This window comes from Oryzias latipes, chromosome 14 (assembly GCF_053564925.1).
Source record: "Oryzias latipes strain Hd-rR chromosome 14, Olatipes_Hd-rR_3.1".
NCBI classification, from domain to species: Eukaryota; Metazoa; Chordata; class Actinopteri; order Beloniformes; family Adrianichthyidae; genus Oryzias; species Oryzias latipes.
Window position 1 is genome coordinate 22,727,953 of NC_136250.1, and position 13,898 is coordinate 22,741,850.

General features: G+C 40.7%; 1 protein-coding gene across 5 annotated transcripts in view; it reads left to right on the forward strand.

Annotated features, from left to right (window-relative positions):
* The window catches only part of specc1 (sperm antigen with calponin homology and coiled-coil domains 1), an 87,556-nt gene that overhangs the window by 56,019 nt on the left and 17,639 nt on the right, over positions 1-13,898 (forward strand). For all 5 annotated transcript variants that reach the window (XM_011483765.4, XM_078930425.1, XM_011483763.4 and 2 more), the window contains 5 exons: positions 1,811-1,974; positions 3,619-3,710; positions 3,796-3,871; positions 4,748-4,892; positions 7,131-7,233. In XM_011483765.4, the coding sequence (XP_011482067.1) occupies positions 1,811-1,974; positions 3,619-3,710; positions 3,796-3,871; positions 4,748-4,892; positions 7,131-7,233 (580 nt within the window). The remainder of the gene's footprint in view (positions 1-1,810; positions 1,975-3,618; positions 3,711-3,795; positions 3,872-4,747; positions 4,893-7,130; positions 7,234-13,898) is intronic.

The window sequence follows — 13,898 nt, forward strand, 5'->3', positions numbered from 1 at the left end:
GAAGACACCCACAAAAAGAAGACAAAACACTGTGAGAAGTCCTTTTTAAATGAGAATGTTCTGTTTATTTATTCTGTCAAAGTGTTTCTTAATGTGAATGAAAACGTCTGTCTGGTTGTGGCTCATTCAAAAAGTAAATAAATGGAAGTACACCAGCCCATCTGAATTCCTGTATTTTTATGGTTCCATTTGTGTGGATGAATCTTTCCTGATTTCTGTAAACGCTCTGCATCCTGTACTCAATCATAGGTCCAGAGGTCCTAAACTGCATCAGAGGAAAGATTTACTTTCTTATGGGGTTCCATTTGTGCCAAAAATTTGTTTGTGTTTTTTGGTCCGCTGTCCAAGTGTTAGTTCTATGTCTTTGGTCCATTGTCTATGTATGTCTACTGTAGGGCTGCACGATATGAGGAAAACTTGCGATATGCGATATTAGTGATCAATATTGCGATAACGATAAATTTGCGGTAAATAAACAAATAGAAAAATAAACAAAAACATCATTCCCATTTCATTGCAACAGTTTAAAAATTATACTCCAAATGACCCTCATCGACACGGGGGACAAACGTCAGGGTGGCTAACCCTGGTCCTCAAGAGCCTCAACCCTGTCTGTTTTCCAATTCTCCCTAGACTGCTCGATAATGATAACCAAAATCAGGTGTGTTCAGTCAATCAGGATGTGAAATCACTTGAGTCAGCCAATCAACAGCAAGCTGGTTAAGGAGAGCTGGAAAACAGGCAGGGTTGAGGCTCTTCAGGACCAGGGTTAACATAATAGGCCTCCATCTGATTGGTCAACAATGGGAAGGCGTCCATCTGATTGGTCAAAGCATAAAGGGATTTATTTGATTCGTTAAATGCTTCAAGCTGCTAGAAGATTGTTTTAACACATTTTGGGTTTGCGATTTATTGCGATATTCGCCGTCTTTTGCGATATGCATATTGCAGAGCTGGATATTGCGATAACGATAAATTTGCGGTATATTGTGCAGGCCTAGTCTACTGCTTATGTATTTGGTCAATTGTCTGTCTTTGGAACACGTTTGTCTTTTGTCCACTGTCCGAGTATTTGCTCGTGTTGGTAGCTCGTGGTCTCTCCCTTGACGTGGGCAGATGACCGACCATCAGTGTGACAGCCTTGTCGACAGTGGTTGTCATCGCTCATGTCATCGGTTGATGTCAACATCAAAATCTTTGGTAACCTTTGTCGTTGTATTTTGTCGTCGGTTCTAGTTGTGCAGTGTCAAATGCATTGGAGTCAGTCACACACAGGGGGAGATGGAATTCCATTTGTGGGTGGGTGTGTGGCAATGCCTCTTGGCCAGGTCTCTCTTAAAAAATAGATTTTATCTCAAGGGACTTCCTGGTAAAAAAAAAAAAAAAGGTTAAATAAAAGCAATGTCTATGTTTTTGGTCCTCTGCCCATGGCCAAATCTTCGATCCATGCCAGTATTGGACCAAAGTTATAGACCTAATACATAGACAATGGGCCAAACAGGAAAAAAGCGCAAAGACATAGATCAAATACATGGACAGTGGGCCAAACGCCAATTTTTGGCATAAATGGAACTCCTGTTACTTCTGCTCTTCATCTGTAAAAAGCTAACGTAGTTTAATAACAAAGTCCTCTCTTTAAAATGCACTCTTATGGATATCCAGGTTGTTTTCTAAAGATCTGAAATGTGACTTTTAAAACTAATCAGTGGACGCTGTCTAGATGTTCCTGCTAATCACAATGGCTAGTGCTCCAAACCTTTGCTATGTTGATGTATGTCTATGCAGCAACCTTTTTCATTGTGTCTGCCAGGTCTCAAGGTGATGAGGTGAGGGTATCCGAGTCTGAAAACAGCCCTCTCTGGTGCGGCATCTCTGTGATCCCCACCACATCTCTCGACGCCAGCACAGATGCCAACACAGAGCCTGGAGCTACTGTTAAATCCCTCATAAAGTCCTTTGATACTGTTGGACAGAGTGAGCACCAAGCACCTCAGCACACAGATGCACAGACATGGGGCATACCACCAGTGTAAATATAGGAGCAGACAGCTGATGTGATGTGCAGCATGAATACCTGCCATTTCTCTGCAGCAAAAAGCATTTGTGAAGGACTCTCACCTGAGATGGCCTTTAGCACGGTGCAGGATGGTACTGTTTCAGTTTTCTAGACTTTCACGGAAGAAGCATATCTAGATAGAGTTGATGTCTAACAAACTCAGCATGACAGGAAAGGTTTCATCATCTCAGTTTGGCTTTGAAGGAGCAAATAATGTTTTGCTTGCTTCTTTTCCACTATATAATAAGTTAAACTTGGACCTTTAAAGAAAAAAAACATCAGAACATAATTAAGGATTTTGTAATCTATCAAACTGAAAAAAAAAGAATAAAAAACGTTTTTTAGAACATAGTTTATAAACTCATCAGAAGTTTTACTCAGCTTAAATGTGAGGCAGAAATACCATTGTTTAAACATATACATATACTACACTGCTATTCAAAGTTACAGCAAAGATTATTAAAAAAAGTTTGCTATAATAAAATGTCAAATGCACAAGTTCCCTGTAAGCCATTTTCAGTTGGAAAAATGGATAAATGCAGCTACCGCTCCATTTCCCTCTTTATCTAAATGAAACTGAAGACATTTCTGCTCTAAATCATCAGTATAGAGCTGAGCTGAGATTTAGATTCATGAATAGTTTGTGTTTAACGTATAAAGGCAAAACAAGTAAAACCATCTGAGATGAAAGAGTGAGATACACCCCTTTATGTCCATCTTTAAATGCTAAGTTGCACATGAGGTTAATGAGCTATTATCCGTTAGTTAATGTCCTACTCCAATCATCTTTTGATCTATTTTCAAAAGGTTTACAGTGGTCTATTAATTATGATTATCCCCTTTTTGCCAAAAACAAAAAAATTATGTCGTTTTCTAGTTTCTGCAGAGCAGCAGTAGTTCATTAGAAATTTACCTCTGGGTTGTGGATGGGATCGTTGGTGCAGAGCAGCCCTTCCCCCTCCTTGTTAGTGAGAGATCTCTGTTTACACGCTCTCTTATCTCTTGTCTTACAGTCCCACAACCCCAACCCAACATTACCACTGCAGCAAAAACGATGATCAATACTTGATCTATCCAGCCGTACAGTTTAGATCCAGATTCCAGCTAAGACGAGGAAAATGAAGACGTACATGGATCTATTTGTCCACAAGTAGATGTTTCAGAATAGGGTAGAGCAGGGAGACATTTTTTTCATCTGCTCCTGATTCACAGTTTAAATAAAGAAATACTGAGAAATACAATTGTAAGCTTCATTTACTTAATACATGTCCTCCATCATCAGAGAAATGCCACAAGAACATGCTACACTAAGCCCAAAACCACCATTTTCATCAGAGTGGGTCTTTAAGAAGACCCAATGTTGGTTCTGCGACGACTGTTTAACCTTTGGCCTAAAGTGGATCTTTGTTACTCTCTAAACCATACGGCTTGTCAGCTTGAGACTTTACTTATGAGCTGGTCCAGCCTGCTTCACTGCAATGTTTATAAATGCGTTTATACCCCAGAATGAATGTGATCTTTTCATTAGGACCCACACTTAGCATTCCTGTGGACTGTTGCAGATGGACCGGTTCAGATGCAGTCCTCGTCAAGAAGCCCGCTAAGTGGGATCCCTGTTCGAACTGCCCCCGCCGCTGCCGTCTCACCCATCCAGGTGCTCACAGTTCCTGTGGAAAAAAAGCACAGTTGGAATTTGTGCAGGTGCATTTATTTCAGGTTTCTTTCCTGCTTTCTTTTAGAGACACTCACACATAAAACCACTGTCAAAAACGCTGGAAAAAAGGATCAATCATGGGGAATTTTCCCATCCTTGTGGTATGTATGGCTCCGATGATTATCAGTGACGATGTTCTGTTAGAGAAAATGACAGGTTTATGTGACTAATTAGTCTTTTTATAAAAGTTTTACTGTAAAATAAAACCTTAGACATTTGTGAGAGAAGAATCAAATTGCAATCATGTTTTATGCTGATCTAAGGTATGGTTAAGTCAAAGAAAATCTGTTTTAACAAAATTGTCACTTTTCTGGACATTTTTTTTAAAACAAATGGTTGAAACTAATAATCCAGACCCAAACTGTTTCCCATAAAGCTGCGCCCTTAGCTATGTTTTTAAATATTAATTTTCCTTACATCCAATTTGTGCAGCACAGTACACTGTTTAGGACTTAAGACGCACTCTTTAAATAAACCTGCGTTTACCTGAACTTCCGTCCTTGCAGCTTATACCTGCAGAGGGTCACAGCTCTTTGGCGCTAATCCCATCTGAAATTAGGTAGCATGCATGTTTAACCTGGGCAGATTGCCAGTGTGGCAATCAAAGACACATAAGACAAATCCCATGTACTGCTTTAGCCGGCTTAGGCTCACCATGTTACCCTTTGACTGATCTGTAACGAGGAAAACCACATATACACAATCTCCTTTTGCTCTCCTAAAGTTACATAGCAGTGATTTAAAACATCAGGTTTATTTAAAAATGTTTATCTTTTGAGAAAAAAATGTGTGTAATAATAAGCTTTAGAGTCTGAAAAGTGTTTTTGAACAAATTGACTGTTGGGCGAGAGCTCCACAAAGACCTGTTTTAGTTTGCTGTGTTTCCAGAGTGCGTGAAAACATATTCAGGATTTCTTCAGGCTCTTTTGTGACCTTCTCCTGGCTCTGCGTCTGCTTCTTGCTTTTTGGTTCCACAGATAAAATGCTGAACTTCGGGAAGGAGTTAAAACCCAGTAGCCTAATGAGGAAAAGTCCCTCTCTGGAGTCAGTCATCAAAGCCCCCGCCTTGCTCAGCAGCCGTACAGCGCCATTCAGCTACAGCAGGGCTAACAGCAAGCTTAGGTGAGCGGCCTACGGACTCACCGTCAACTGAAAACACAGCATACATACAGGTGCATATCAGTAAATGACAGCATCGTCAAAGAATTGGTTTGATTCAAACCGGTCAATGTAAAAAAAAGTTGATTTATTTGTCTAAATCTTAGAACGACGAGAAGTGGACTGCTACTAGAGTTGGGAGATACCACAAGCAGAAAAGATTTGTTATTTAGGAAGCAAGACCATCAGCTCAAGTGTGGGTGTGTCAAAATGGAAAAACATCCTCAGCATCAACAAAAAGTCACATGGAAGATCAGTTAGTGTAGAAACGTGTCCGTCCAACTGGTCTTCATCCGAGGTTGTGCTGCGACTTGGCACACAGCAACTCATCTTCTGTGTTTACAGAATCCCAAGCAGCAAAAAACCTGCTACCACTGATGTGAATTTTACGACACTAACACCGGTAACATGTTTAGAGTATCTGTTTGACTAATGCTAAAACGCCGGTGCTGTATGGCCTCTTTGTGCTATAAAAATAGCAGAGAAATAATGGATTCAGCAGCGGTGACGTGTGAAATGTTTACTGTCCTCAGCACAGCGAGCGTGTCTCATGGCCTGAATTTAAACCACAAACTCTGGGGGGGGGGGGCTGAAATACCCCTGTGAGGGGTAATGCGGAAATGCATTTAACAGTCACTGCTTATCAGTTTAATTTCATCTCTGTAAACATTTGAGTTCAAGATCAAGGAATGACAGAGAACCTCTTTATTCCAGAGACTGTAAAAGGCTGGCCGCTCTCCAGTGTAATCATGAACCAAATCTGAACTTTAAAACAAACAAACTGAACTACAAAGCAAATTTGAAATTTCTTACATAAAAAAATATTCACAGCAGTAAAGAGCTGCCAGAACAGAGAAATCTGAGGCGTTGTCAGTGAAAGTTTAATGATTTCCAGATTTTACTTTTAGATGTTGTTTTGTATACCCTCTTTGATTTAAAAAATTGCGTTTTTGGTGTTTTTACCATGTCTTTCTAATGATGGAAAACATTGAAAAAATAAGCTTAACCCTTGATAGTCCTAGGCCTCGTTAGCATCTTGAGGTACTTTAAAGAATAGCTTACCTTTAAAACAGTTTTTTGTTGCAATGGTTGATATCCATTTTCTTAGTAAGTCCCCAGCTTCTTTTTCTTTTTACAGATAATGTTCCTTTTACTACAAAATAATTTTACAGGTAACCGTAAGCTATTTTATTTTGAAAAAAACCCTCTCATGAACTCATGGGAGGGTTGCTGCTACCAGCATGTTCCAAGAATGCTGAGGTTTAAAGTTGCATTTCTAAGCGTTTCTTTATTCAAGTTGTTGTGAATCAGGAGCAGACAAAAAAGATCATATGTGTGAAGTAGAAAATACACTAGGCAGGCCACAAGCTCCCTACTTTGGGCTTCTTGCAAGAAGAAAAATGGGGCGGGGTTGCTCCGTGTCAACGGTCCCGCCCACAACGGTCCCGCGAACTATTGCTGCTCTACAGTCGTGTTGTAATTGCTTCACTACTCACAACATAGAGCACTATATAGTGCATTCAACATTTTGTAGTGCTGTCCAAATCTACAATTCCAAAATTGAGTGCCCTAAACATTTCCCAGAAGTCTGTGCAAAACCAATGTGCATCAATTCTCACTAGATTTGCATTTGAACAATTTTTCACATGAAAGAAGTTTTTGGGACGTCATATTTGCCGTTAAAACTAAAAGTAGTGAGCATGGTGTCCGAATTGCTTTTAAAATCCAGAGCAATATATAGTTCTGCACATTGTTGTTGTTTTTTTACTAGTTCTGGATTAGGGAGGGAATTTGAACACACCATATGTCCTAAAAAACCTCACCGGTTTGTTGATTCTGGCTAATAACGGCATAATCATTATTAAAAGACCACTTAATGTATACAATAGATCATAGGATGATCAAAGCGGGACTTTAAATTTAATTTGACACCAAATGAAGCTGCATATACGTTCAATTATAGACATGAATTGTTCACCTTTTTCATTATGACTGTCTTCAGGAAGATATTTGCTCTGGGAAAGAACAGAAAGAAGAGGGATTTTAATGTCAGACTCTTTCTTCTCAGATGAGTGTTTGTGGCAATGACAGCCTTCACCACGTTCACTTACTGCAGACGAGCTGAACACGTTGTACTGTAAGTGACACGCTGTCCCTCCCTCTGCCCTCCCCTGATTGCGGTTCATGTCTCCCTGGTGACAGTGTGGAAAGAAGAGACCCCTTGGCTGCACTGGCGCGGGAGTACGGAGGATCTAAGAGAAACGCTTTACTGAAGTGGTGCCAGAAGAAAACAGAAGGCTATCCGGTAGGGATCACAGGCCTCAGACCTTTCTCAAACTTGTGATGTTCTCCTTCCACTTCCACACCAGGCTCTGGTTCACATCTGACAGTGTGACTTTTACAGCCCCACCTTTCAGGTTATCAAAGTTATCTCCTTTATGTATCTCCACAGTATCAACCCCCCACCCCCACCACCACCACTGTAGGTATTTCTCTTTTGGTGACAGTAATGTGGGGTAATGGCTCTGCAGATGCACCACCCACACACCTGTCATCTCTGTAATGGAAACCATGTTCCAGAGCGTTCCCTCTGGATTTATACACATGTTTATTTAACTCACCTGCTTTATATGCACAGTCAATCTTGCACATGTTGTTCTTGTGCTCTGCTCTCAGCTCTCAGTTCATGGAGCCAATGTCTGACAATTATCAAGCTTACTTTCTCCCTTAATAACCAGTTTAGGAACTCATTAAGCCCGGCAGGATTACAGATTTGCCTGTGCAATCATTTATTGCGTGCCAGCGGGCTAATTCTGAACGAGTTGCCATTTGGAGAGGGTTTTTTTTTCCAGCATGCTCAATTATACTTAATTATAGTCAGAAACAGAGCCTGTGAGTCTCCTTCAGTCCTGTTTTAGTGTGTTCCAAGTACAAAAAGGCACAGGTGATGATAACTTCCAAAAATAGGCCCAGCTTTGTCAGTGATAATAGAATTATTGAACAAGCAGATAGATCGATAGTTCCTATTTTTTAAAGTGCCGCTCATTGAACTTTGAGTAACCCTCCTCTTGTGTAAGGATGAGGGCACAGGGGTCCCACAGAGCACAAACTGGTGAAAAGCACACAGCGGATTGTCTTCAGACCAAATAAACTAGCATCATTTGGTGAAAGTGTAAATTTATTATTTAAAGGCACACGTTTGATGAGTGATCATTAGTTTAAAATTGAATGAGCCAAATCTTTCAAAAGTTGCCTTCAAATATTCCTTTTATGCATCTATATCATTAGTCGTGTGTTTAATGTTGAACAAATAAAACCCTATAAAGCCTTCTCAGCTATTTTTTGAACTGTTTCATACATTGTAAAAGTTTATTTAATGCTGATATAGCCTTATAAAGACATTCTTAAACATCAAACAATTTAACTGTACATAGAAGTTGAGTTCAGGACATATTGGCTCACAAAAATCCCTTTCTAGAGGTTCATTATGATTTAGCCTTGAAAGCTGTGAGCCCCTCACACAAAAGGCTTAGCTGCAGGGTGTGATTATTTGCAAATATCAAGAATGCAGTAAGAAGATTTGGTTTCTGGAATAATCACAGACTTCAGCATTATTAGTTTCCTCCTTAAATAGTTGTTTTCTGTAATTCCTTATCAAATTAAACAGGTAAACTTTTTTCTCTAAAAGTGCAAAAATCTTTTTTTTTTTTAAACCAAGATTTTTACTACAAAACTCTTAAAAAGTGGGAAATCTGGGTTTAAAGTGGACAAATACACCACATCTGAAAACTTTTAGAAAGTCCACAAACATTTTTTTGTAACTGTGGACATCTGTGATATTTCACCGAGGTTAGAAAAACTTCAGCTGATGTTTCCAAGAATTGCTTCTATTTCCTTCCTGAGATTTTTTTCCCCCCTCTTCTGGAGATTTTTCTTCTTTCCATAGGGATTAAGCGTGTATAGATGTGCATGAATGCATTTACAGTAAGAGCTGCAGAAGCACATGTAAGCACAGCTTCCAGTTTGCATCTAATGAGAGAAAGTTACTGTCAGCTATAATCCTTTGTCTGGGAAAATGTTAGGCTTCTATGATAAACAGAATCAAACCTAAATTTAAAAAAATAAAGTACATGAGTAATTTTTTTTCACAGCAGAACATAGTAAAACAAATGTTCAAACCGATAAACTTCACATTTTACCCTCTAAATAAGCTAATAAAAAATGTGCCATCTGCCCTCATCCTTAAATAGATGATACAATTCACTAGATGGCTGTAAAAATAAGGAATGAAGGAAGAACAAAATAAATAAAAAGCTTAACCCACAGGTCACGGGCCTCTCATTCTACTCACTGCACTGGACAGGAACAGAAATCTAAACATGCAATAATTTAGCTTGGAAAAGTCCAGCAGCTGTTCTAGTGAATGTTTTTCTTTATTCGTGTGAATCAGGAGCAGATGAAAATATGCTGACGTAGATGCTACACTGAGCAGGTCATAAGCTCCCTGCTCCGCTCCATTCTGATGCATGCACTGTCAGACAAATAGACCCATGGACGTCTTTGTTTTCCTTGTCTGAGATGGAATCTGGATCTAAACTGTATGGCTGGATAGCTCCAACATAGCTCGCCATTTTTGTTGCATCTGTACTGTTAGATTGGGGTCGTGAGGGGCTGCAAGAGAGCAGCAGAGAGTGAAAACAAAGGGATGATGGGGAGTGGCGACAGACTTACACTGCGCCAAAAGTCCTTCCCACAATTCAGTCAAATTTCTGATGAACTATCGCTGCTCTGCAGAAACTATGTGCTAGTAAACCACTCAGGTTTTTTAAAATCTTGGTTAAAAACAGCACAATCATAATTAAAAGACCACTAGGAACACTTGGAACAGAACAGAAGACGATTGGAGTGGGTCCTTAAGGGCTGCTCACATATTTTGAAAGGAGATTTTAAATTCCAAAAGTTGTACACAGATTTTACAGCAACAGTTGCCTCCTTCCAGATGACAGCAACATTTCATTTGTAATTTAAAAGAGAAACTATTTGCTTCTGTGGCTCAATTTCTGCCAAATTTCAATATTACATAAACCTGCACTTCCCACTCAGTTCATTTTTTGACAGTTTCTGCAGAGCAGCAGTAGTTTATTAGAAATTTGCCTCTAAGTTGTGTGTGGGATTGTTGGTGTGGAGCAACCCTGCCCCCTTTCCCTTCCTGTCACTGAGAGCGCTCCGTTTACACACTCTCCCGCTAGCTTACAGCCCCTCAGACCACTAACCTAACATTACAGGTTTAACAAAAATGGTATGCAATATTAGAGCTATCCAGCCGTACAGTTTTGAGCCAGATGTCAGCTTCCTTGCTTTCTGCTTCGCAAAGTAAGCGAAGCTCTCAATTTACAAGTTGATCTTCCTTCCAATCCTCATCTATGATCATGAGCTCTGGCTTATGGCCGAAAGAACAAGGTCCCGAATACAGGGGGCTGAAATGAGCTTCCTCCAGGGTGGCTGGGAGCTCCCATAGAGATAGGGTGAGAAGCTCGGTCACCCGCGGAGAGCTCGGAGTAGAGCCGCTCTGTCCTCCACATCGAGAGGAACCAGTTGAGGGGGCTCAGGCATCTGGTGCGCATGCCTCCTGGACGCCTCCCTGGGGAGGTGTTCCTGGCATGTCCCACTGGGCAGAGATCCCGGGGAAGACCCAGGACACGCTGAAGAGACCACCGCTCTCGGTTGGAACGCCTCGGGGTCCCCACAGAGGAGCTGGACGAAGTGGCCAGGGAGAGGGAAGTCTGGACATCTTTGGTTAGACTGCTGCCCCCGTGACCCGGTCCCAGAAGAGCGGAAGATGATGGATGGATGTCAGCTCAGATAAGGAAAACAAAGACAGACATGGATAGTCAACTAGATGTGGATGCATCAGAATGGAGCAGAGCAGGGAGCTTGTGACCCGACCAGTGAATTTTCTACGTTACCAATGCAATCCTTTTCAAATGGCCTTTTTTCGTCTGCTCCTAATTTACAACGATTTGAATAAAGAAATATTTAGAATTTAAGCTTAATTTTCCTAAAGCATGTCCTCCATCATCAGAAAAATTCCACAATAAAATGTTAAAAACACCAAAAAACGTGGTTTCGTCAGAGTGGGCCTTTAAATCTTCCCTCTTTTTTCTGCTTCTGACTAACAGCATACAAACAATAACAGTGATTCAGTGATTAGGCTTTTACTGGAAAGTCAGGAAAGTGAGTCTGTGGCTTCTTCCGGTCGCATAATTACCGGTCACTTAGTGAAAAGCCAGCTTAACCATCTCTGTTCAGCCTCCGTGCTCTCTCTGCCTCCAGGCGGGGCGTTCTGAAAACGAGCTCCTGTGTCAGGTTCATCTGCCGGCTCAGTGCCAGAAAACGGACTGTTTGCGACAAAGACAAAGCAGATGAGAGAGTCATCCTCATTACAGTCTATATTTAAATCCTTTCGTTGGCAGATCTTCTCAGCAAACAGTGGTTTCATTATAGTAGAAGAGCAGCCTGGTGCAGGTGTAATAAATCTGGGAGATTGTTTGATCATTTGCAGTAGTCTGGGGCGTGGCCTGTGGTTGCCAGATCCTTTTACTCTGATCAATAAAAGAATCATAAGGATGGTTCAAAGATTGATTGTGATTCTAATTACTGGTTAGAAGAGTAAATACAGCTGCACAGAAGCATGATTCTGCAGTCTGTCATGTTGGAGAAAAACTCTGCTGCTCTGAAATCCTGTTTTAGTGAAAGCGTTGCCGTGTGGATTCAGAATGTTTATGGATGCTGTCACTGTTCATCCTGTGACGGATCGTTCAGTGTGAGGAAAGTACAGTGCGCACAGCACTACACGAGAGTACAATGGGCACCCCCCCCCCCTCACCTCGCCAGGGAGAAACCTCCATAAAGCCACGACGAAGCTACATGTGAAGCATTATTCTGCCCTCATACCTCAGAAACGCTCTGGCAGCTGAACGGCTGACCTGTGGGAAAATCTCTAGGGAAAGTGGGATCTGAGCCCAGACAGGCTCTGTCAATGCAGTTGTCAGATTGTGTGAAGCACAGATCGATCGGTGAAGACCTTAAAAGCAGGCTCTGATTGACTCTGGCCTGGAGGGGGGTTGGGGGGGACTGACAGGGGTCTTTGACCAGAGAATCAAATTCACAAGGGATTCTGAGCATGTTAGCTTTGCTTTAGACATACAAAAACCAAGTCTGGTTTCATCGAATTGTTGTTTTTGGTCATTTTGGAGCCAGTTTGGAAGGATGTGTCCATGTCTGCTGGTCCAGCTCCTCTCCTCAGTAGGTGGACAGAAACACTGTTGGGACTTAATGGACCTCTCTCATGAATATTGTGTTTTATTCTGTTTTGGGGGCATTTTTCTGCTAATAAAGGACATATATATATAGAAAATAAAGCTAAAAATTGCATTCCTGAGTATTTCTTTATTTAAATCATTGTGAATGAGGAGCAGATGAAAAAGGCCTTTTAAGAAAGTTTGTAGTTATTGCGTAGAAATTATAACCCACAAGCTACAGGCTCCCTGCGCCACTGCATTCTGATCTATTCACTTGTAGAAGACTTGACCTGGCCCAAAACTGTCTGGTTGGATAGCTCCAACATTCGCCGCCATTTTTGTCACATCTTTGTTAGATTTTTAGGGTCTGTAAGGTAACAGGACAAAGGGATGATGGGGTGTCAGGGCAGGCTTACTTCACGTCAACAGTCCCGCCCACAACTCAGAGGTGAATTTCTAATAAACTACTGCAGCTCTGCAGAAACTATTTTCCAGAAAACAACACAGTTTTTCTTATATTAGCTAAAAACATCATAATCAAAATTTGAAAGGCCACTGGGAACGCTGAAAATAGACCAAACGATGATCGGAGTGGGACTTTAAAAAAAAGTGGACCAGCCTACCGGTGCTTTATCACCTTTTTTTTAATTGACATTTGTTATGCTTCGGGAAACATCTGCTGCAATGGGAACTCTCAAAGACACACTAATTAACTTTATCTCCATGACAACTAATGAATGTGAAATGCAAGCACGCACCTTATACTCACTTTGCAAATGCAAATACATTCACAGGTTTTAAAATAAAGACTGCATTTAAAAAAAAACCTTAAATAAACTGAAACTTTTTTGATTATTTGTTCAGCTGTAAAAACAACTGAGCCATGATTTGTGTATTTATAGAGCATTTTAAAGTCTCATTATAGGACATGACCAGATACTTCTTATTTAGTTTTTTTCCTCAATTACCCATAGAAACCCAACAAAAATAAGCCTTGTTTGCTCAAGAAGGGAAGAATGAGCAAAGGCTCAGCAGGGCCTGAAAGGACACAGCTTATCCGGCTTCATCTGGGAAACTCAGCCACAACAAGCACAGAAGAAGGGCAGGAACGGACCCCCCAGGAGAGAGGGGAATGGGGGTCGGATGACAAGGATGGGAGGAGGACAGGAGTTCAAAAAGCAGACATTAATCGTTCCAGTAATGAGGGAAATTTGAAGTTTGTCAGACACTTTCACAGCAGAATAAACACAAAAAAGCACACACACAAAGCATAACGAAGACAAGAACAAAGAAAATCTAAGAGATTAAAAAACATACAACTTCTAAAGCTGCAGCATTCAAATTCAATTTTTAAAACACGCTTGTATTCTCTAAAACTCTGAGTATTTCCACCACGGTCTCTCAAGACCAAACTGAGAACCAGTGAGCCTGTTAGCTGAATCACAGAGTAGAGCTTCTTGGTTCACCTCCTTCCTTTTGACCACAGCAAATAGAGTAGAACACTTAAGGAACATCAACATTCATATTTACAACTATTAAATAATGTCATCCTCCTTTTGGCTGTGGCAGCTAACAGTATTTTCTAATTAACAGACTGTGATGTAAGGAATAGGAAACTAAATGTCTGTTTATAAAATGTTTTAAAAATGTGGGGTATTTCATTAAAAAT